Consider the following 24,818-nt stretch of genomic DNA (forward strand, 5'->3'; position numbering starts at 1 on the left):
TATAAAATGAGTAGAAGGCAAGAGAGAAAAAACCAGAGGTTATCGCTGGAAGTTATGTAAGATCGTAGTGAAGAGGAGTGTGAGGAGTAGATTTTTTACATGCAGAATTGTCAGCGAATGGAATGCATTACTAGAGTATGCTGTTAATGCAAAGAGTGTTAATTATTTTAAGATTCGATATAATAAATATATTGTCAGTTGAATTAACCTTCCACTATGAGTCTGCCAACTCCATAGAGTGTGTAATAATAAAAATAATAATAAATTACAGATACCAAGATATTATATTCTTGGTTTCATCATTTATCTAAGTGTAAGCAAACAAAGTTTGTGCGTGAAGTCCATAAGGATATGTGCTTTGCATTATGGCATACTAAGGCAATTGATGTGAAGTTATTAGCCTCAATATACAAGTAGCCCAGTCGTGAAGTGACTTCACATGCAAAATTTTTTTTGGATCAAGAATGAAACCAAGAATATAATTTCTTGGCATTTGTAATTTAAAAAATATCATTGTTGGTTCCTGGATTGATCACTCCTGATGGAATTAAATGAATATTGCATAATACTAGACCTTTGCTGCTATTTATACTTGGAGTTTACAAAAAATTCTTTGCCAAAAATTCATCTTCTTCATTAATTTGCGGATATGCATCTTCTAGAGTGAAATTGAAAATCGAAACCTCTGGAAAGGATGTTCAATTTAGAATCAGATAAGGTTCTTGAGGACTTGTTACTGACTATTTTTATGAGTGGTAATCTGTCGCTATGGCTGTTTTTTTTTTTTCTCTGATTAGGTTTGAAATGTCTTCTTCATTCTTTCTGTACTTACTTACTGTGCCAATGTGCCAAGACTTCATCACCTGCCTCAACAACCTTAACCCTTGATATAAATTCACTGTTGAATTAGAACCACATGTCTTTACCATTTTTGGATAAATTGGTTGACGTATTCAAACAGTACTTACCCAGTTTCTCGGTCTGTAGGAGGCCAGCAAACATAGTGCATTACATACATGCCACATCCCATTATGACCTGGTGCAAAAAATAGATATTGTCTATTTCCTGTATGACAGAGCTTGCAGAATTTCATCAAATATAGAAAAAAGGAACCAAGAGTTAAAATACCTGAGTTCAATCCTACTGAAAAATGGCTACAATAGAACATTAATAATAATAATAATAATAAAAAATCCTACATCAACCTCCAAAACAATCGGATAAACAGGAAAACCAACACATTAGAGAAGCAGCGGTTCTCCCATATATATAATCAGCTGCAGACAAAATAGCAAGGTTTCTTCATGAACAAAATATAAAGATTACCTTGTACTCAATCAACAAGATATCTAACTACCTGAAATCTCCTAAATCACCACATCTGCCACTTAAAAAAAAAAACAGGGTCTACAAGGTCAGCTGTCGTGGTTTACACTATAGAAAACAGATAGGCAAGTCTGGAGAGGTATGAGGTATGCTGATCAGAACACTTCAAGAACATCGAGAAGGAAAGAAGACAGAAATCAGGATTGGCAGTACATACAGCTGAAACAAAATATGAAGTAGTATGACAAATGGCCCACATAGATTACCGTTTCTTCTGAAGAGCATTCAAAGAATTAACTGAAATGAAACATCCTCTACAATGCAACAGAAAAGCAAGGGATAATTTGGCATCAGGTTTGATCTTCACTAATTCATCATGACATACTTGTATATTTACCAGTAGTATACAGCAGTTTACAAATGAGTACACAGTGTCATAGCAACTATATGCTTTCCACTGTTATTCATGTTCAAATTTTTTCACTAAAGTTTTTAACTGTTATTACCTATTTTTTAGTGTATTGTTTATTCATGTAATTATCTTGATGACAAATGGCAAACCCTAATAAAAAACATTGACTGATTCAGCCAGAGAGGCATGTGGTGAGAATGACTGTAAGGAAAAGAAATATCAGAACTCCATGGTGAACTTAAGAAGTTCAAGAAGCATCTGGGCCTGGCTTCCACTGAAGAGACCTCAATAAAGGTTGAAACTAGTCTGGGTAGTGGTCTTTCCCTTAATGCATAACATTATACATATCTGCAAGGAGATGTGTTTTGCATTATGGGAGACACTGAGATAGGAGTGATGTTAGCTTGGTCCACCTTTGCTACGAGTTGCCCGGTGGTGTACTACCTTAACCCAGTCCTGAAGATATTTTCAGGCACAAACTTTGTTTGCTCACACTTGGATAAAGGATTAAACTAAATTTATTATACTCACTATTTTAACTACTGCTGAATAGCTGCTACTTGAAGCACAGATTTGAAAAGATCCTGGAAGGCAAGCAGCAATAATGACTTGCTTACAGAAGTTTCACATCCACATATTTTATCTCAATGTATATTATATATAAATGACAAGAACAAAATTAAAGTGATGGTGTATGCTAAAAGATTAGAATTATGTTATTTATTAGAGAAATATAACAAACAATACTAACCTTCGGTTTTGATATGAAGAGAGGTTCTAACTAGAGCAAATAGAGTAGCATTAAACATTACCGTTCCATCACTATTCAGAGGCATATTCATGGACACAAGTTTCTATGAAAACAAATAAATGTGCATATATATCACTATAAAATATATATATAAAGAAATGAAAAAAAAAACATACAAAATTATATGTTAATATTTTAAAGCCTTCCAACTGGGATTGTCGAATATCATTTTCTTGGGTTTCACTCCTACTACTTAGATCTCAATAAAACTTGAAATTAGTATGGGTATTGACTCTTGTCATAAAGTTTTTGCATTAAAGGATACTGAGGCAACTGATGTGAAGTCACTAACCTCTATATAAAGTAGAATATTCAGATATACTTAACATGAAAACTTTGTTTGCTTACATTTAGGTAAAGGATTAAAACAGCATGTAACTTCCTGCCAAGTATAATATATAGAGTTTTAAATCTAGTTGGAATAAAATAAACGAATAAAAAAACTAGTTACGGAGTACTAGTATGGACTTCATCTTTATATTGAAAATATTGAATATATTTTCAATATAAAGAAACATGCAATATAGTATAATTTCATAAATTCTACCTAAAAAGAACTTATATTCTTCTTTTTATACTTTATTGAAGTGTGATAAAACAAAAGTTTAGATGTGAAGTATTGCATATCTGGGGAGGATATCTCAGAAGAGGAAAGTCACTAGTGGTGTGCCTCAAGGGTCTGCTTTCAGGCGATGAGAAAATAAAATAAATGATATTTAATGATATTATTATTATTATTAACATTTGACATCCATGGAGTCAGAGACTCATCGTGGGAGGTACACACTATTGCACACAACCGTGCCTTAAACTGATTCAATGTGTCTACATCCACAACACACACTCAGGCAATGCATTCCACTCACCAACCACCCTCCATGCAAAGAACCTTCTCCTCACTCCTCTGTTCACACCCCTCTTTATACAGCTTCCAGCAATGGCCTCTTGTTCTACTCTCCTCTCCCATTCTATGAAAAAATCTCTCCCATTTTGACCCGATAACAACCCCTGACTAGCTTATACGTCTCAAATATATTCCCCCACCCTTCCTCCTATTCACAAGGCATTATATATTTATATATTTGGAATTATATATTTGGTTTAATCCTTTATCCAAGTGTGAGCAAACAAAGAAACAAGCAAACAACACCTTTTGGCATAGTAATACCAATAAATAATACCAATATAATTGGTAGCATAGCCAAGTGATAAAACTTCCATCAATTCATTTAAATCCAGAGAATTTTAATAATAAGGTGTGACACCTTTTGGCAACTGGTATATGGAAATATGACTTCTCCATTACTTCCACCTTAGTATCACCACTTCTGGGTCTGGCTCCCACTAATGAGACCTCAATAAAGGTCAAAACCAGTCTGATTAGTGACCCTTCCCTTAACACATAGCATTATACATGTCTGCAAGGAGATGTGCTTTGCATTATGGGATACTAAGGCAAGTGATGAGAAGTTATATCACCTTTGCCACAAGTTGTCCCAGTCCTGAAAATACTTCAGGTGCAAACTTTGTTTGCTTACACTTGGATAAATGATTAAATCAAATATATAACTGATAATACATCACTATGGTTGAAGTCTCCCATATTAATTTCTTGACCTGTACTCATTATGCTAATTTGCCAATGCATGCCATTTACATTCTCCCTTATACCTCCTGGCTATATATTTCAACCTTTTGGCCTCTGTTTCATCACATTAGAAGTTCACATCAAGTGAACTTCTAATGTGATGAAACATATCTATCCTCTTGATGTGCTTTACTCTTTTTGGCTTTAATTCTTCAGCTATCATTAATGATACCCCTCCTCTCATTCTTTTCTCTTTCTCTATGAGGATAGACTGAGAGCATGCAGACTGCAGAATTTGGTGGCAATAGAAGGCAAAAGGGATAATGATCGAGATGTTTCTGCTTTAGAAGGGTTATTATTGTATAAACACTGAGAGAAGATTTTTCATATGTGGTAGAATGAAAGAAAAGAAAAGAACAAGGACAAGGAATGATCCTTAGAAGTTGCAAAAGGAGGTGATGAGTAAAATGGTAAGAAGTAAGTTTTTTGTATAGAGAGTGGTAGGGGCATGGAATGCATTGCCTGAGAGGGTAATAAACATGCATACTGTGGAATTTCATGGAGTGGTATAATAGATTTTGTGTTCACTAGTGTTGACCTCCTGCGATGGGTCTTGTGATTCCACAGGGTCAGGAAAATAATAATAATAATAATAAGTCATTTAGCATTTCCTGAGATTTTTTTATTTTTTGATAAAAGAACAATGTCATCTGCAAAATGTAAATGATTGAGATTTTTTTTTCATGTTAATTCCATAGTTTTTCTCATGAGACATTCTATAAGAATGTCTCATGGAAAAAACTTCATCATCATCATCAAATTCCTGCCATGTACCCTCAAGGGGTGTACAGGATATGATAGTACTACATGAAAAAATTACATCATTATTAATTTCCTATCTACAATTTTCCTCCAAATCAGTCTGTTACTTGTCAAGACTCCAACATTATCAGATCTTATATTTCTATCGTCTAAAGCACTTTGTACAGTATCAATCCACCTATATCTTGGTCTTCCTCTAGGTCGTTTTGCTGCCAACCTGGCAGAGAACACTTGTTTTGTTAATCTTTCCTCGCCCATTCTGTTTAAATATAGCAGAAAACAATTTGGATGATAAATGTAAATGCTGGAATAATGCACATATTAAATAGTTTTTCTTTTAAGCATACAGGCAAATCTCCTAACAGATAATCTTCATACAGCCAAAATGTTTGTTTCCTTCTGTGATTCTTCTACTTGTTTCTTTACTGTATCTGTTTTTGTACTTGTCTCCCAATACCAAATTCCTTCCCCCTGAGGTTCAAACTTTATTCTGGCTGTTGAGTTTTGATACAGAGATTTTAATAATTTGATCTAATTTGCTGGAATGGCTTATTATTTTGATGGAATTTTTTTCACTTGGCTATACTACCAATTACATATTTGGTTTAATCCTTTATCCAAGTGCAAGGAAACAAAGTTTGTACCTGAAATATTTTCAGGACTGGACTATCTCTAATCCAGAGAATTTTAATAATAAGGTGTTGACACTTTTTGACAACTGGTATATGGTGATATGACTTTTGCATTACTTCCACCTTAGTATCACCACCTCTGGGTCTAGTTCCCACTGACAAGACCTCAATAAAGGTCGAAACCAGCTGGGTAGTGATCCTTTCCATAATGCATAGCATTATATATACCCATAAGGATATGTGCTTTGCATTATGGGATACTAAGGAAAGTGATCAGAACTTATACCACCTTTACCACGAGTTGCTCCAGTCCTGAAAATATTTCAGGTGCAAACTTTGTTTCCTTACGCTTTGATAAAGGATTAAACTAAATATGTAATTGTTTTAAGTTGTTTATCAATTCTGACTAATATAGAGAATCAAAGGCTTTTTATTATTTTTTATTATTTACAGGACTTTTATTATTCTTTGCTAACTTGAGGGCTTTCCATAATTCTTCCATTATGACTGAACTGGTGGTTCTATATCAGCCTCATCTAAATACAGTGTAGAATTTGTATCTGTTTCCTTGCTTATATATATATAGGTCTTTATAAAACTCACTACATCTTTTCATTATTTCTTCTCTATTGTATTGTATTGTACTATTCTTTGCTTATTTTTCAATCTTGAAATCTGCTTTTTTTCCCCTTACGTGTAACCTTTGTTTGATCATATTCATGATCCACCCTTCACACTTCACTTATTGACTGAAATTGAAAATACATATCTGACAGAGACAAAGGCAGTTGCCATCCTGATTTACACACTGCTCTATAATTATGTGTTCATTATACAACTGAAAACTGTGTTCTACCATTCGCTTCACTTTTATGAACTAAACATCATACTATGTAAATTCATCATCATACGCTAATTACGGGTATAGGCCATATTGGTCTGGTCCAGTCTCATTATCCATCTAATATCCTTCTTTGAGGTCTACCCGTGCCTTCTCTTTCCAATTGGCTTATATTTTAGTAGTTGTTTAGGATATCGGGTGTTGGCCATTTGGTTTACATGTTCTATCCATTTTTGTTTATAATTGTTTAGTTTTTCCTTCTATTGATTTTGTTTTTTAGTTCTTTTAAATGTCTTCATTCTTCAAGGAAATTATGTAAATTAGGAAAATATACACTTTAAAAAAAACTCTGGTTGGAACTTGCAGTCACATGCCTTTCAGGTGTGTGTGTGTATGTGTGTGTGCCAGAGGCTGATTTGAATTAGAATTCATGTTATTGTTGTCATAACATTAGTAATATTTATAAGCTATTATAAATAACTAATCATAACTAGCACAATTCTGTTCACATACAGAGAAAATAATCTAACTTATAATACATATAATTAGAGCTTTATTTGGGAGACAGTATGCAATGGTTCAGCATATTGGTACTTTGAATTAACAGTGGCATATGACATATGGGAATTTGTAATATTCAGTAATTTTTTTACATACTTATCCAGTATGCAAATATGCTTAGTTATTTAATGAAATTTGCATTTATCATGTCTAATTTTATGATATTTTATAGTAGTTTTTTTTTATTGGAACCAGAAAGAGATTATTGGAATGACATTCGGTTTCAGTTTCTAGACTAAATTAGAGGTGTGTGTGCATGCACACACGCACGCGCACAGACAGACAGATATTTTATATTGATATTTTGTTAGTATTCCTGAGAGTTGGCTCATCAGGGATGAAGTAATTATATTAGTTAAATAAATTGGTTTTCAGGAAATCAAGAGTAAGTGTAGTCAATAAAAGTTTGGAATGATTCTACTTTTGATACACCTCTTTAAGTGTTATAGAAACAATAAAGCAAAACAACATTTACTTTCTTTACTATATTGTATAGAAAAGTTATGCTACAATTCCAATTCAAAAGAAATTTTAGCCTACCTTGCATGCCACACGATGTGGACAAAGTTTTCCAAAACCCAGAGGTGGAGAAATTTTTCTTAATAATGTTACAACATCTAAGTGTTTAATTCTACCCCTATTAAAGATAAAAAGATATAGTGAAAAAGCATTCTAATACTCCAGCAATTTATACAAAAAATCATTTATAGAAACACAAGATTTCAAAGAATCTCTAGGCTTCAAAGAATTCTTACATTTAAAGCTGTTGCAGGATAACAAAAAAAAAAAGTAATTTTATTATTATTTCTTTGCTTGGCATAAAAATGTTAATGCTTATGAAACATGAATATCTCATGATATTTGTTCCATACTGAAAATTATTATTTCACCATGAGTTGCAATAGTTTATTATCTATTATAACTGACATTACACAACACTCAATCCCAAATACTTTGCTAGCTACATCACTGGAATGATCTGTCTGATGCTAAATGGGATATCATCAGCCAGCAGAAGGAAATTCCAAAGCTACCACAACACATCAGCTTAAGTATCTTAGAGCAACTCATAATGAAATCCCTCTTAGTATGGAAATAATGTCTTAAATATTATTTCATGCAGAAGAATCCAGTGTGCTGAATTGCAGGATTATTACTAGAGAACTTCTATAGATTCATTGACTTATTGCAAGAGAGATCTACTTTTGGTAATGAAATGATGATTTTTACTATATCACAAACTTATTTACTCTCTGGATTCTGATCACTTTCTAAGGCAAAGCATTTTAGGCAACCATAACTTTTTATGAAAAAAAAAAAAAAAAAAACGCATACTGCTCAGATGAGCCTTGAATGATTCTATCCCCATGTCCTTGATCTTTCCTTTGAAAAATCTTTCTAGTGTCCTTCTAGTACATATTTCTCAACACTTTGCATTCTTTTATAGCATCCCGTATTGTCTTCTATGTAAAAGATTTTGAATATTACACATTCTCAATTTATCTTCATAGTCATGATATATATATAGAATGCAAAGTGTTGAGAAGTATGTACTAGAAGGACACTAGAAAGATTTTTCGAAGGAAAGATCAAGGACGTGAGGATCGAATCATTCAAGGCACATGTGAGCAGTATGTGTTTTATATATATATACAGGGTGTTCGGGATAAATTTGACAGTTTCGTAAGGAAAAAGAAAATCTTCTTTGTATCTATTAAATTTAATGAATTGACAAAAAAACATTACAGGCAGAGTTAATTACAATACTATCAACAAGATTTACTCAAAATAACCACCATTAGCATCGATCACAGCTTCAATTCTGCTTCGGAACCTCGAACAAGCTGATGCTACAGTCTCCCTGGGAAGGGCCGCAAAAACTGTTTTAATTTTATCCATTAACTGGGCTTTTGTATTACTGGAAGTGCGATTGGTGTCTTTTTCAACTGCGCTCCATACAAAATAATCCATGGGGTTAAGGTCTGGGGAGTTTGGAGGCCAAACATTTGGACTGGTGAAGTCGTAGAAATTTTCAGACAACCATTTTTGACTTTTCCCAGAGGTGTGGCAAGGGGCCGAATCCTGCTGCCATACATACGGCCTACCATTGGCTACCCTTGTTATCCAGGGCTTGACTACAGTTAGCAACTCCACGAACAAAGCCCGAATTCCAATGCCAGGGTTCTTCAACACCTGTTCCTGCAGATTTGCGAGGAATTCTGCTGTACGAACGCAATCAGATCGTCTGCTAGGGATCTTTCTTCTTGCTACATCCTCGTAGTCACCATTGCAAGTCTCTAGTTCATGCCTGATTGTTTTTACTGTATTCAGGGAGCATTGGGCAGCAGTCGTAATATCCTTATTTTGATGGCGGGCACGAATCATCATGATACAAGTTATTCTCTTCCATGATTCAGGTGGGTTCCAGCTATCCATCCTTTCTGACATCTTGTATATGAATGAAGAAGAGTCCAAACTTTTAAATGAAGAGAAGTGTGTGTTAATACATGTAACTTACGGAAAAATATAATTAATTATAAATATGTCAAATTTATCCCGAACACCCTGTATAACCTGTCTCTGTAGCCTTTCTAAAGTTTGTTCATCCACAAAGAGATGAAGAAATGGAATCACTATTGAAGAAATTCTCTGGTTATCTCAATGAACTCCAACACTCTATCCACTATTACTCCAACATCTCCTCTCCTTGTTGATTTCCAATATAGTCCCAACAACAGAATACACAGCTTTCAATCTATGAATTCCAAAGAGTTTAAAACCTTACATTAAACTCTTACATGTTAAAATGCTATTGCCACTCTCCCAAACTATTTAAATCAATTCAAAAAGCAATTACATCAGTATCATTCTTATAACCCTCCCAGGTGGGCATTATTCATAAACATCTCAATATCTTCCTGCAATCCACTTAAAATATTGTTAACATAAAATTTGAGCAGTAATGGTCTCAGTACTGAGCTTAGTGGGACATCACTAATAACTTCTTCCTTGATACTGTTTCAACATTAATCCTATAACAACTCCTTACTAACTTTTACGTCTCTATCATCTTTCTCCCTCTTCCTCCTATCAACTAGAATTTGTAAATTGCATCTTCTGAACATTTCTTCATACTCAACATTACAGAGACCAGAAACCACCTTAGTCCATCACCTCTGAGACGCTTTTGAATATCTCTTCATCCTTGCACAAACTACATACATGGCCTAATCAAAGGCCTTATACAGTGGAACCAGAATCTCTTTATTTCTACAAGTCAGTGTTCTCTGCATCATTCCCATAATTCATTGTATTGTTCTCACAATTTTGTCAATGTCTCCTCTAAATTTTAGATCTTTATCCCCCATTACCACAAGATCTCTTATTTCCTCCCCCTCTAATAATATATCCCCACCAAGATAAATTGTACATCCCATCTTTGTTTTCCAACTTTTAAAACCTTACATTTTCCAACATTTTCCTGTTCTATTTAGGCAATAACAATCAGGGACAAGAAGGATTAGGTATAGTATTCAACACTAAATACTAGGCTAATCTTCTTGAATGGCAGACAATATCAAAAAGAGTGATGTGAGCGAATATTAGAATGAGGAACTGGACAATGAGACTTGTGCTTATGGTCCCACAGAAGATTCTACTGTGGAGGAATTTTTGGAGGCAACTCACACAATGAAAAAAGAAAAGTTGGTCCTTGTTGGGAATATATATAGCAGAGTAGGAAATGACTGTCAGACATACAGAAATATTTTGGGAAAATTTGGAGAAAAGAGAAAAGCTAATAATAATGGTAAATACCTGTTGGATTTCTGCTAAGGACATGGACTTTTATGTTGGAACATTCAAGAATGTTCCAACATAAAAATGTGCATAAATTCATATGGACAGAAGAGGCAGGGAATAAGAAAGTCTCATTGACTATGCTGGCCTGGTTGGCCGAGTGGTTAGCATATCAGCTCTCCAGCCAAAAGGCTGAGGGTTCAAATCCCGCTGTGGGCATGGATGTTTGTCTGTGAAAATATTAGTGGTGTTGGTCAGCGATAGATAGCGTTGGGGTAGATGATGAAGGTACTTGCAGTTGCTGAAGTGGTGGAGATGGAGAGTTATAGAGTAGGTACCTTCCCTCAATGAATCTTTGGACTCTCTGGAGGTGTTATGTAATAATAATAACATGTTATTGTTGATAGTAATGTTTTCTCAGTGCTGGACACTAGTGTACACAGGATTTGAAACTGGAAGTGATTACTATTTAGTTTTGAGCAAGATATAATGGAATTACATATTATTATTATTACTATTATTATTAACATTTGACCTCAATGGAGTCAGAGACTTATCATGGGAGGAACACACTATTGCACACAATGTTCATCCAACAATGCCTTAAACTGATTCAATGTGTCTACACCCACAACACACTCAGGCAATGCATTCCACTCACCTACCATTCTCTATACAAAGAACCTATGCCTCACTCCTCTGCTCACACCTTCCTTATACAGTTTCCAGCAATGGCCACTTGTTCTGCTCCCCTCTCTCATTCTATGAAGAATCCCTTCCATGTCGACTCGATAACCACCTCAGACTAGCTTATATGTCTTGATCATATCCCCTCCCCCACTTCCTCCTATTCATGAGGCTTTGCAACTTACATTCTCTCAATCTGTCCTCATATTCCACATTCCAAAGACCACTGACTACCTATGTGAATCTATTCTGGACCCTTTCCAACATATCCTCATCACCATGAAAACCCGACCAAATCTGTGCACAATAATCCATATGAGGCCTGATCAAGGCCTTATATAATGGAATCATAAGCTCTCTATTTCAGCATGTCAGGGTCCTCTGCATCATTGTTATTATTCGATGTGATGTCTTCACAAATTGTGTAATGTGGCCCCTGAATTTCAGGTCCTTGTAAACCATCACTCCTAAACACAGAAGTCTGTGTTGGATCCAACTCCAGATATACAGATTGGCCTATAATTTGAAGCCTTATCACCACCTTTATGCAGTGGAACAATTTTACCTTCCTTCCACTCCATTGGAACCTGTGCTGTTGTAAGACGCTTATTAAACAGGAATGCCAATGCTACTTCCAATTCCCTGGAAGAACATTCCCTTAAGATTCGTCGTGATATGTCATCAAATCCTATTGTCTTATTGACATCAAGGTTATTTATTTCCTCAAATACTTCCTGCTCACTCACAATTATTATTATTATTATTCACGCCTCCATGGAGTCAAAACACTCATCGTGGGAGGTCATTTCTAAGAAACACAAGTTTATCAAGACTCATCGAGGGAAGTCCCTCCTAGGAAATGCAAACTCTATCATACCACTCCTTAAATGCATTGACCATTCTCGCTCTCACCACTCCATCAGATCAATGCATTTCATGGTTCCACGACTCTCCATGAAAAGAAACCACTCCTCACCCTCTTTTTCACAGTTTCCTTTCCTAACAGGGATGGCCCCTTGTCATGACTCCTTCCTGCTGTTCAATCAAGCGAAAGAACTCCCTAGTGTCAATCTTGTAACCATCTCTGAACAGTTTAAGTTTCAATCATATCACCCCTCCTTCTTCGATCCACCAAACTCTGCTGTCCACACTCCCTCAGCCGATCCTCATAACTATCATTATACAGTCCTGAAACCATCTTGTTATCCGTCTTTGTACCCGTTCCACAGTTAATTATCCCCTTCAAATCCTGGGGACCAGATATGAGAACAATAATCTAAGTGTGGTCTGATCAGAGTCTTATACAACGGAATGATAACCATTTTATCTCTGCAGGTCAATGTCCATTTCATTATTGCAGCAATCCTCTGTGTTACCTTCACTACCTTTGCAATATGTCCCCTAAATATCAGGTTTCTATCAATCATCAAACCCAGATCTCTTGTCTCTCCTACTTCCTCCAGTTTAACTCCTCCAATAGAGTATGCAGCATCCCATCGATGTGTCCTAAACCTCAAGACCTTACATTTTGATGCATTAAACCAATACACCCATTCGTTTACCCATCTATCTAGCTTTTTCAAATCCACTCGCAGGGCTACCACATCTGCACTATTACTAATAACCTGTCCCAGCTTCGCATCATCTGCAAACAACCGAACATCCCCTTGCAATCCACGGACAATGTCATTGATATAAAGGTTAAACAATATAGGTGCCAGTACTGAGCCCTGTGGAACCCCACTTGTAACCTTCTGCTTCTTTGATATTGCTCCACAATACACAAATCTCTGATACCTATCGGACAGCCAATCTCCTGAATCCAGTTGACCAATCTGACATCCAGACCCATGTGCTGCAACTTGAATATTAGCTTATCATGTGGCACCCTGTCAAATGCCTTTGCTAAGTTTAGGAAAATGGCAGTATATGCCTTTCCTTCATCTAATGCTCTTGTAACTTTATCATAAAAGGCTAGCATATCGCTAAAACAAGAGCGCCCCCCTTCACAAATCCATGTTGACTCTCACTGATCACATTATCCTCATTTGCTCAATGCTCTATATGGTCCCTCACTACTTTCTCCAAGATTTTACTAATTACTGATGACACACAAACTGGCCTATAATTAGACACTTCCAGTCTGCTACCACCCTTATGCAATAGCACTATCTTACCTTCCTTCCATTCCATGGGCACTTTCCCACAGCTAGACTTTCATTGAAAATCCAGGTCAAAGGCACTGTCAGTTCTCTAGCACATTCTCTCAAAACTTGTGGTTAAATACCATCCAGTCCCAGAGCTTAGTCCCATCCAGAGTACTCAGTATGTGGAACTTCCTCTCCTCCCTTACCTCTAAACCTCGAACCTGCCCTATCCTTCTAGTATTCAAATCGACTCCTCCAGGATGAAATACTGAAATAAAGTGTTCATTGAACAATTCCACTATCTCTTCTGCATCAGTCACTCTATTCCCATTTTTATCCTATAATGTCATTCTTCCACAGTCATTTCTCATGCCTACTGGCCACATAGCTAAAACAATTCCCTAGGATTTTCCTTGGATCTAAGGGCCAATCTTTTCTCATATTCCAGTTTCGCCTTCCTTACCATACTAGTCACTATCCTGGCCTGTCTCTTATATTCTTCATGCATCTTCTCTTCACCTGTCTCCTTATATCTCTTCCATAGCCTCTTTTTCGCATGTAGCTCCTGTTTAATATTGTTTGTCATCCACTTTACTACAAATTGTGTCCTCTTCTTCACTCGTGGAATACAGCTTACCATTGCTGCTAACAAATATTCCTTTACAATTTCCCAAGCACTAATGATATCCTGGCCTTCCAATTCCTCCCTCCATGAAACTTCCCCAAGTTGACGTCTAAGAATATTATAATTCCACATATGTTCCTGTCTCTTTGATACTCCTGCGTGTCTGTTCATTTTCCAAGTCAAAACAATATAGTCACTCTCTCCAACTGGTGGAAGAGATGTCATCTCAGTTATTATCAGCTCTTCGGATGCTATAACCAAATCCTAAACTCTTGAACCTCTTGTTCCCTCTGTTAAATGTTGCCTAAGACATTTGTCCCTCAAGAATTCTAGAAATTCCATTCCCTTATTGCCACATGCATCTTCCTCTCTCCAGTTTATACTACTGTAGTTAAAATCTCCCATAACAATCATTCTTCTTGCACTTGCCAAACTCAACTGTCTAAACATTTCCTGGTTCCTCACCCTCTGTACTCCTGGGTTTGTAGCAACACCCCACTAAATATCCTGTCTTGTCCACCTCTACCTCACACCATATGCTTTCAAAATCATTAATGTCACTGCCTTCCAAAGTCTTCACTCTTAGGACATAGGTCGTCACTTATCATAAGCAGTACTCCACCATCATGCTTTCCCTTCCTATCCTACCGAAAAATGCTGTACCCAGCAGCCATCCCCCTCCTCTGTCCTCAACACTTAATTTCTTCATGATTCCACCATCAGGATGAAATACCCTTATATACTGATCACTGAATGAATACCTCAACAATGTCTTCTTCAGCAGTTACCATTCTACCACTTTCATCCCTTAACTTCATCTTACCATGATCATTCTTCCTTCTACTTGTTACATACCTAAAAAATTTTTTATCTAGGGTTTTTCTTTGCCTGATTTGACAATTTCTGCTCATACTCTACTTTTGTTTTCCTTACTAACTGAGTCACTCTCCTGTTTTGTTCTCTATACTCTTCATATGACAGATTATTGCCAATATTCATCTTGTACTTCCTCCAAAATACTTTTTTTTTTTTCAGATTTCATGCTTAACACAAGCTCCACATTCATCCATTTTGCACCTACCTTATTCAGCCTTTTGGTCTTCCAAATACATTCACACATTGATGCTGTTATGCATTTCTTTGTCAGTTCCCATGCAGCATTTATTTTCTTACTGCTCAACTCCCCATTCCATGTTATAGCTCCAAGCTGTCCCCTAAGCTTGTCATAATCATCAACCTAATAATTTCACAAAAGTCTGCATATGATTAGCCACAACACAGGTGATTACTTCATGATCACTTTCACCAACTGGAGGAAATTGTGAAGCTCCTCTAACAATTACATCCTCTGATGAAATGATGAGATCTAGAATTCTTGATCCTTCCATGCCCTTCTTCACATGCTGTCTGAGATAGTTATCTCTCAAAAACTCGAGATATTCATTTTCCTTATTCCCAAATATGCTATCTTTTCCATTCTATACCACCATAATTAAAAATCACCTGCAGTAATTACCCTTCCTTTGTTCACTAATCCAAGTTGTCTATAGATTTCTTCATCACCACCTTCTGCATTCCCAGGCATATAGCAATATTTAGCTAAATATATCTTCCTCTCAACCTCCATGTTACACCACACTGCCTCATAACCATTGCCACTATTTTCCCCTTTCATGTGTACCTTATATGGATTTAATTTTCCCGCTATCATCAGCAGCACTCCCCCCCCCTTCTTGCCCTTTCTGTCCTCACGAAAAATACTGTATCCTTCCATTTCTATTCCAGTTACAATATCATCTTCATTCAACCTTCTTCTTCTTATTGTGCTATCTTCTATCGAAGGTCAGCGACCATCTTGGCGAACAAACCGCGCTCTTGTGCTAATCTGAGCAGTTGTGCACTGCTCTTTCCTGTCCACGTCTTGATGTTGTCAAACCATGATATTCTTTTTCTTCCTCTAGTTCCTTTGCCATTAATTCTTCCTACCAAAATAGTTTGTAGAAGTTGGTATTTGCTGTTTCTCATGATGTGTCCAAGATATGATGTTTTTCGTTTCTTGATTATTTGTACAAGATGTTTAGCTTTGCCAATGGATTTTAAGACATCTTCATTGGTAATTTTTCTGTCCATGATATCTTTAGCATTCTTCTGTATAGCCACATCTCAAAGGCTTCGATTTTCTTGATGGTTGTCGTCTTCAATGTCCATGTTTCAACTCCATAGAGCAGAATAGACCACACGTAGCATTTCAGCATTCGGCATCTGACTTCCATGTTTAGGTCTTTATTGCAGAATAGTGTTCTCATTTTCATGAAGGACTGCCGTGCAACTTCAATCCTTGTCTTTATATCTATTTCTGGATCCCACCATTCATTAAGCCAGCAACCAAGATATTTATATCTTGACACTTGATCAATATTTTTCCCATTGAGTGTCAGTTTCATTGATGAGGCTGGATGTTTGCTGATGATCATGTATTTTGTCTTGTTGATGTTTATATTTATTCCCATTCTTTGGCTTTCTATGTATACTCTGTCAACGAGTTTTTGGAGATCCATAATGTTATCTGCAATTAGCACGGTGTCATCTGCATATCGTAGGTTGTTAACAATCTTTCCATTTATTGTGATTCCCTCTGGACATTCTTCCAATGCTTTTTTAAAAATTACCTCTGCAAATATGTTGAACAGGAGTGGTGAGAGCACACATCCTTGTCTCACTCCTCTTTTGATGTTAATATCACTGGTGGTAATGTTGTCTAATTGAACGGTAGCTGACTGATTCCAATACAGATTTGTTATTAGTCTTATGTCTTGTTCGTCTAGCCTTATTTGTTGAAGGATTTCTATTAAGTTGGTGTGTCTGACTTTGTCGAATGCTTTTTCAAAATCTATGAAACACATAAAGACAGATTTCTGTTTTTCTATGCATTTTTGTATCAATATTTGGGTACAGAAAAGGGCCTCTCTAGTACCAAAACCATTCCGAAAGCCGAATTGTGTTTCACTTAGAGTTTCTTCACTTTTTCTATAAATGCGATTCTGAATTACTTTCAAAAATATTTTTAATGTTTGGCTCATTAGACTAATAAGTCTGAAGTCACCACAGGAATTTGCTTTGGGTTTCTTTGGGATAGTGATAAATGTAGATTTGAGCCAATCTGATGGAAATTCATCACTTTCATATATTTTATTAAATAGTTTTTCAAGAAGTTTGATGTTATCTGGTTCGATTAATTTTAAAAATTCTGTTTGCACACCATCTGGTCCACTGGCTTTTCCTGTTTTACTTGTTTGTATAGCATTCTCTATTTTGCATTTCATGATTGCTGGTCCTTGAATGTTATCTTTTATATTTATAGGCTTCTGTCTAGTATCATTGAAAAGTTCTGTTACATGTTTTATCCAAATCTGTGCTTTATTCTCTTCTTCTAGAACTATTTTTCCATTTTCGTCTCTTAGAGACATTATTTGCTTTTTCCTCAGTTTTCCGGAAATTTCGTTGATTTTCTTATACAGATTGAAATTATCGTGTTGTTTCTGAAGCAGTTCAATTTCAGTACATAAATTTTTCATCCAATTTTCCTTGGCTTCTTTTATTTTTTTCTTGATGATGTTATGTGTTTCTGTATACCTGGCTAGGTCTTTGTTTTTTTACATTCTTCTTGTATCAGTAAGAGAAAGAATCTCATCTGTCATCCATTCCTGTTGTTTTATATTATTCACATAACCTACTTCTTCAATACTTGTTGTTACGATGGCATTCTTTAAGCTATTCCAAAGAGATTCCACACTTTTATTTTCTTCTATGTTAATCTGTTGTAATTGCAGGTTAAGCTGTGTCTTGGCACTTTTATTTATGTTCGGGTCTTTCAGTTTTTCTACATCAATTTTCTTTTTCTTCTTTTGTGATTTTTTAGCTGATTTTAATCTAAGACGTACTTCTGCAACTATGGGATTGTGGTCTGATGAGATATCTGCTCCAGGATAAGTCTTTGCACTCTTTATACTACTGTGGAATCTTTTATTTATCAGTATATAATCAATTTGATTTCTGACAATATTATGTTGGTTATCTTGAGGCGATTTCCAAGTGTACAGTCTTCTGGGTGGAAGTTTAAACCAGGTATTTGCTATTGTTAGATCTTCTTCCTGACAGAATTGGACTAGGCGATCTCCTCTGTCATTTCTGGTGCCTAAGCCATGTTCGCCAACAATTTCTCCATCACCCCCTCTTCCCACTTTTGCATTGAAGTCACCCATCACTATGTTTATATCATGTTTCTTTATTAGGTTTTTAATCTCTTTTAGGTGTTCATAAAACTCTTCAACATCTTGAAAGTTTATTTTTCACTTGGTTAGAGTATAATAAAATTAGTTTAATCCTTTATCCAAGTGTGAGCAAACAAAGTTTGCGCCTGAAGTATCTTCAGGACTATTTATAGGAGATACTGAGATAGGAGTGTTGGTAGCTTTCTCCACCTTTGCAACGAGTTGCCCTGGTGTGGTATCACCTTACCATAGTCCTGAAGATACTTCAGGCGCAAACTTTGTTTGCTCACACTTGGATAAAGGATTAAACTAATTTTATTATACTCTAACCAAGTGAAAAATAAACTTTCAACAACCTTCTCTAAATCCAGAGTAATTTATTAAAAAAGGGTGGCACACCATTTGGCAACTCCTATAGGTAGAGATGACCTGCGAATGCTTCTGCCTGGTATTTCCACTAGGGCCTGGCTCCCACTGAAGAGACCTCAATAAAGGTCGAAACTAGTCTGGGTAGTGGCCCTTCCCTTAATGCATAACATTAGACATATCCGCAAGGAGATGTGTTTTGCATTATATAGGAGATACTGAGATAGGAGTGTTGGTAGCTTTCTCCACCTTTGCAACGAGTTGCCCTGGTGTGGTATCACCTTACCATAGTCCTGAAGATACTTCAGGCGCAAACTTTGTTTGCTCACACTTGGATAAAGGATTAAACTAATTTTATTATATCTTCAACATCTTCTTCACTTTTGTCAGCTGTGGGTGCATAAGCTTGGATGATATTTATGTTAACGGGGTTTCCCTTAAGTTGTAACAGCATTATCCTTTCAGAAAATGGAATCCAATTTATTGCTGATTTATTGATTTCTTCATCTACTATTACAGCTACACGATGTCGATGTTTGTTCTCATCATTCCCAGAGTAATACATTGTCATATTATCTTGTTGACACTTTCCAGATCCTGGTCATCTTGTCTCGCAAATTCCCAAAATCCGGATGCCCAGCCTCTTCATTTCTCTTGTGGCATTTCTTAATTTGCCAGCTTCATACAGAGTTCTGACATTCCAAGTTGCAATTTTAAAAGTGGACACCATTTTGAGCCCAGAGATTCTTCGCACCCCTGTCCCATTTAAGGGACGCTGGGAAATTGGGGCCAATTGTAAGGGTTTGCTCGCCTTGGTGGTTGTTCTGGAGATAAGGTAGAGCAGTAGTTTCTCCATTTGCTTTCTGCTCCACAGTATTACAGACATACACAATATAATCATATTGCCATCTGCAAATCTCTGATCACAAGCTTTTCCGTCATCATTTGACTTTAACCTTGTGTCAGTACTGACAATGCTGCTTCCCAATGTCAGGGGCGGTGACCCCAGCAGGTACTTATTTAATGGCAGCACTACTCGTCATGTCACCGAGTTGTCATTGGGCTTTGTGAGGTTTTAAGTGAGACAGAGTTGCCACTTCTGCTCCCCCATGCCCTGATAGCTCAGTCGCTGTTGGTCCATGGCTGCTTGTTCGCCCGATTGCTCGGCTTATATCGCAGCTAACCTCCATATCTGAAGGCTGTTCCCCGATCCGCCACCTGGGGACGCACCCGGTAGTAGTCAGCTCTGCCCCGGGTTCATTCAACCATGTTTTACTAATTCCAATGATTTTGGGGCGAATAAACTCAACCATTGAAATCATTTCATCCACTTTATTTCTGATACTTCTGGCATTTGTAAACAAACACAGCAGTTCATTTTTAGGTCTGTAGCAGGTCCTGTCCAAGCCATGTGTTGGCTGTGATTTCCCCACTACACTTGCCAATCACCTTTATCACTGCTCATCACATATATCTCCTCAGTTTTAACTTCCCCACCCACATCGCAATATACTCTGTCTTCATACACACATTCACTGCCACTTTCAACATCCACTCTCCCTATATTGAAAAGAAGAACATGTAAGAAAGTATTTAAAGAAAACATTTAAAGCGAATAAAAGTTGAGCAGCTCTCAGATGTGAACTGTACACTAAAATACACAAACATTATTCAAGAAAAAATGAAAGAGTATGAGAATAGGAACCAAACCTTGAAGATTCAGTGGCAAGTGCTGAAGAAAACACTGATTGATTCAGCCAGGCGTAGAAATGGGTGAAAGAGCTGTAAAAGGAATTAGAGATGATAAAGGTGATACGAAAACTGGAGTAAAAGATATCCTTGATGTATGAAGTAATTACTTCAAAAAATTAATAAATGAAACAAGCAGTGACAGCACAGTGGTAAAAAACACTCAACAGGCATACAATCAGGAATACATATCTGTACTTGAAGTATAAAAAGCCATCAAAACCCTGAAATGTGGAAAGGCAGGAGTAGATGATATTCGACCAGAAATGCTCAAGTATGGAGGTATAAAAGTCTTGCAGTGGCTGCACTGCATAGTTCAGAAGGCCTGGACAGCAGGACGAATTCCAGATGATTGGACTAGAGCTCTCATAGTACCCATCTATAAAATAGGAAATAAAACTGAATGTGAGAATTACAGAAGTATTTCCCTGCTGAGTGTTCCTGGTAAGATTTATGCAAGTATACTTAAGAAATGGTTGAGAAGGATTGTGGAAGGGAAGCTTGGTGAAGATCAAGCAGGATTCAGGCCAAATGGAGGCTGTCAGGATCAGATTTTCACTTTACAACAAGTAGTTGAGAATCTCTTCATTGTTTAGATTATATTTGGTCATTCAAACATATAATTAAAATGAAATATATATTGATCTTTAATTGACAATGATTTATAAACATCTAATACCAACAAGTTTTGCCGAATAGGCTGTGTGGCTTCTTAAGAGCTTATAACAGTAAGAGAAAAAAAACTCAAAGTGACTAGTACAGAGAAAATGAAGTAACACTATCATATAAATTAAACATTAAAAAGATAAGATCACTCAGTCTGCCAAAATTTAATTTCGCTCAAAAATACAGAACGTGCTCTCATAACAGTGACTAACACAACACGCTCTATGCGTGTTATGTTACGTGTTCTGTTTTAATGTTTAATTTATACGACAGTGTTACTCCATTTTCTGTAATAGCCACTTTGAGTTTTTTCTCTTACCGTTATAAGCCCTGAAGAAGCCAGACTGCCCTGTTGGCGAAACTTGCTGGTATTAGATGTTTATAAATCATGGTCAATTAAAGATCAATATATATTTAATTTTAATTAAATAGTTGAGAAATCGTTGGAATATAACAAAGATCTGTATTTAAGTTTTGTAGACCTGCAAAAGGCATATGACAACGTGCCAAGAGAGAAGCTATTCAATACGCTACAGTTATATGGTGTCAATGGGGCATTATATCAAGCAATACTTAGTCTGTATTTGAGTTGTAAGTCAGCAGTTAGAATTGAAGGAAGTACAGGAAGATGGTTTGATATTAAATCTGGTGAGACAAGGGTGTACATTATCCCCTCTGTTATTCATTATCTATATGGATCACATTATGAAGGAAAGTGGTATTAAACTGGATATCAAAACTGGAGATGTTAATGTCAGCTCTTTGCTTTACAATGATGATGTTATACTTCTAAATAAATCCACTATAAGTCTGCAAGATTCCCTAACTAAATTGAATAACTCTAGTAATAGATTAGTATGAAGGTCAGCAATAACAAGACAAAGACAATGAAAATAGGCAGAAGCATTGAAAATATCAACTGCGAATGGTAAATCTATAGAACAAGTAAAACATTTTTAAAAGCAAAAGTTACTTAGGTGATTTTTAGTGTAAATGGTAAATTAAATATGTAAAGAGACAACAGAATCTTAGTTAAGATAAAAAGCCAAATGGCTAGTTTTCTGGCACCTTAACATAGAAAATAAGGGGATAAACATCCTTTGTTGTTTTATAGCCAGTAAGCGAAATTAAAGATCGATAACTACGATCTATAAGTTTCAATGCTGAAAAACTATCGGCGAAGGCAATTCGAAGTAAACGTGGAGCAAGCTCCCTCACTATTCTTGATATTTTCTCATAATGTAAAACACAGCTCCTAGGAGATGTAATACTGTCATTACATTATGAGGAGAGGTCACTACCCAGACCGGTTTCAACCTTTTTTGAGGTCTCATCAGTGAGTAGGTAGACCTGGAAGACATTATGAGGAGAGGTCACTACCCAAACCGGTTTCAACCTTTTTTGAGGTCTCATCAGTGAGTAGGTAGACCTGGAAGATATCAAAGCTTAGTGAAAAGAACTTGCATACCTTCACTATACGAATGCCATAAAGGTGTAACTATATTTTAGTTAAGATAAAAAGCGAAATGGCTAGTTTTCTGGCACCTTAATATAGAAAATAAGGGGATAAACATCCTTTGTTGTTTTATAGCCAGTAAGCGAAACTAAAGATCGATAACTACGATCTATAAGTTTCAACGCCGAAAAACTATCGGCGAAGGCAATTCGAAGTAAAGGTGGAGCAAGCTCCCTCACTATTCTTGATATTTTCTCATAATGTAAAACACAGCTCCTAGGAGATGTAATACTGTCATTACATTATGAGGAGAGGTCATTACCCAGACCGGTTTCAACCTTTTTTGAGGTCTCATCAGTGAGTAGGTAGACCTGGAAGATATCAAAGCTTAGTGAAAAGAACTTACATACCTTCACTATACGAATGCCATAAAGGTGTAATTACACCTTTATGGCATTCGGGTTGAAAGGTTGAAACTGGTCTGGGTAGTCTACCTCTCCTCATAATGTAATGACAGTATTACATCTCCTAGGAGCTGTGTTTTATATTATGAGAAAATATCAAGAATAGTGAGGGAACTTGCTCCACCTTTACTTCGAATTGCCTTCGCCGATAGTTTTTCAGCGTTGAAACTTATAGATCGTAGTTATCGATCTTTAGTTTCGCTTACTGGCTATAAAACAACAAAGGATGTTTATCCCCTTATTTTCTATATTAAGGTGTAGAAAACTAGCCATTTGGCTTTTTATCTTAACTAAAATATAGTTACACCTTTATGGCATTCGTATAGTGAAGGTATGCAAGCTCTTTTCACTGAGCGTTGATATCTTCCAGGTCTACCTACTCACTGATGAGACCTCAAAAAAGGTTGAAACCGGTCTGGGGGTAGTGACCTCTCCTCATAATGTAATGACAGTATTACATCTCCTAGGAGCTGTGTTTTACATTATGAGAAAATATCAAGAATAGTGAGGGAGCTTGCTCCACCTTTACTTCAAATTGCTGTTGTCGGCTATAAAACAACATCCTTTGTTGTTTTATAGCCAGTTATCGATCTTTAGTTTTGCTTACTGGCTATAAAACAACAAAGGATGTTTATCCCCTTATTTTCTAGACAACAGAATCAACAAATCTGGTATGGTAGGGAAGTCAAGTGAATAAATGTATGTGGAATCACAGAGAAATTAGTCAAAACACTAAATTAGATTACAAGACAGCGTACAAACCAAATTTAACTTTTAAGCGAGGATATTAGGAAAGAATGCGACATTGTTAGCATCCAGGAATGTATTAGCAGAGCTAATTTCAGGTGGTATGGTCACTTAAATGGAATGGGAGAGGAAAGATTAGCAATACAAGTGTTCTCTGCCAGGTTGGCAGGAAAAAGACCAAGATATAGGTGGTTTGATAGTAAAAAGTGCCTTAGAAGACAGAAATGTAACATCTGATAATGTTGGAGTCTTGGCAGATAACAGATTGATTTGGAGAAAAATTTGATATGAAGTTAGTATCGATATAAGTTTTTTATGTAATACTATCATAATATCCTGTATACCCCTTGAGGGTACATGTCAGGAACTCGATGATGACATTTTCCAACACTGAACCGGAATCCCCCACTGCTGTAGCCATTTACTTAGTCTATTCAAGTCTTTCTGTACTCTACTACTACTCCTCATAGTTTCTTCCCAACTTTGCATCATCTGCAAACAACTGAATATCCCTATTCAAATCTAACCCAATATTTTTAACATACAGGATGCACAGCTTGCTGATATCTGTCAGATAGCCAATCTTCAATTCAGTGCACTAACCTAATATCCAACCCCATCTGTTGTAGTTTGACTATCAATTTATCATCATGTACTAATCTATCAAAACCTTTCAAAATCCAAGTAAACAATTGTATTATATATCCATCTCCCTTATTCAATGCCACTGTCACCTTATTACAATAAGTAAGTAGAATACTAAAACATGACCTCTTTTTAGTAGATTCATGCTCCATAAAAGATAATATCAGATAATATCACTGCTGTCAACGCAATTCTGGATCCTG

The 24,818-nt window shown here is 36.3% G+C and overlaps 1 protein-coding gene across 1 annotated transcript in view; it reads right to left on the reverse strand.

Annotated features, from left to right (window-relative positions):
* Positions 1–24,818, reverse strand: part of LOC150108907 (muscle calcium channel subunit alpha-1-like) — a 1,617,925-nt gene that overhangs the window by 207,121 nt on the left and 1,385,986 nt on the right. The window contains exons 38-39 of the mRNA XM_090414483.1: positions 7,535–7,631; positions 2,491–2,593 (exon numbers count right to left, since the gene is read on the reverse strand). Of these exons, the coding sequence (XP_090270609.1) occupies positions 2,491–2,593; positions 7,535–7,631 (200 nt within the window). The remainder of the gene's footprint in view (positions 1–2,490; positions 2,594–7,534; positions 7,632–24,818) is intronic.

This window comes from Typopeltis vanoorti, chromosome 2 (assembly GCF_054136105.1).
Source record: "Typopeltis vanoorti isolate ZY-2024b chromosome 2, IOZ_Tvanoo_1.0, whole genome shotgun sequence".
In the NCBI taxonomy this organism is placed as follows: Eukaryota; Metazoa; Arthropoda; class Arachnida; order Uropygi; family Thelyphonidae; genus Typopeltis; species Typopeltis vanoorti.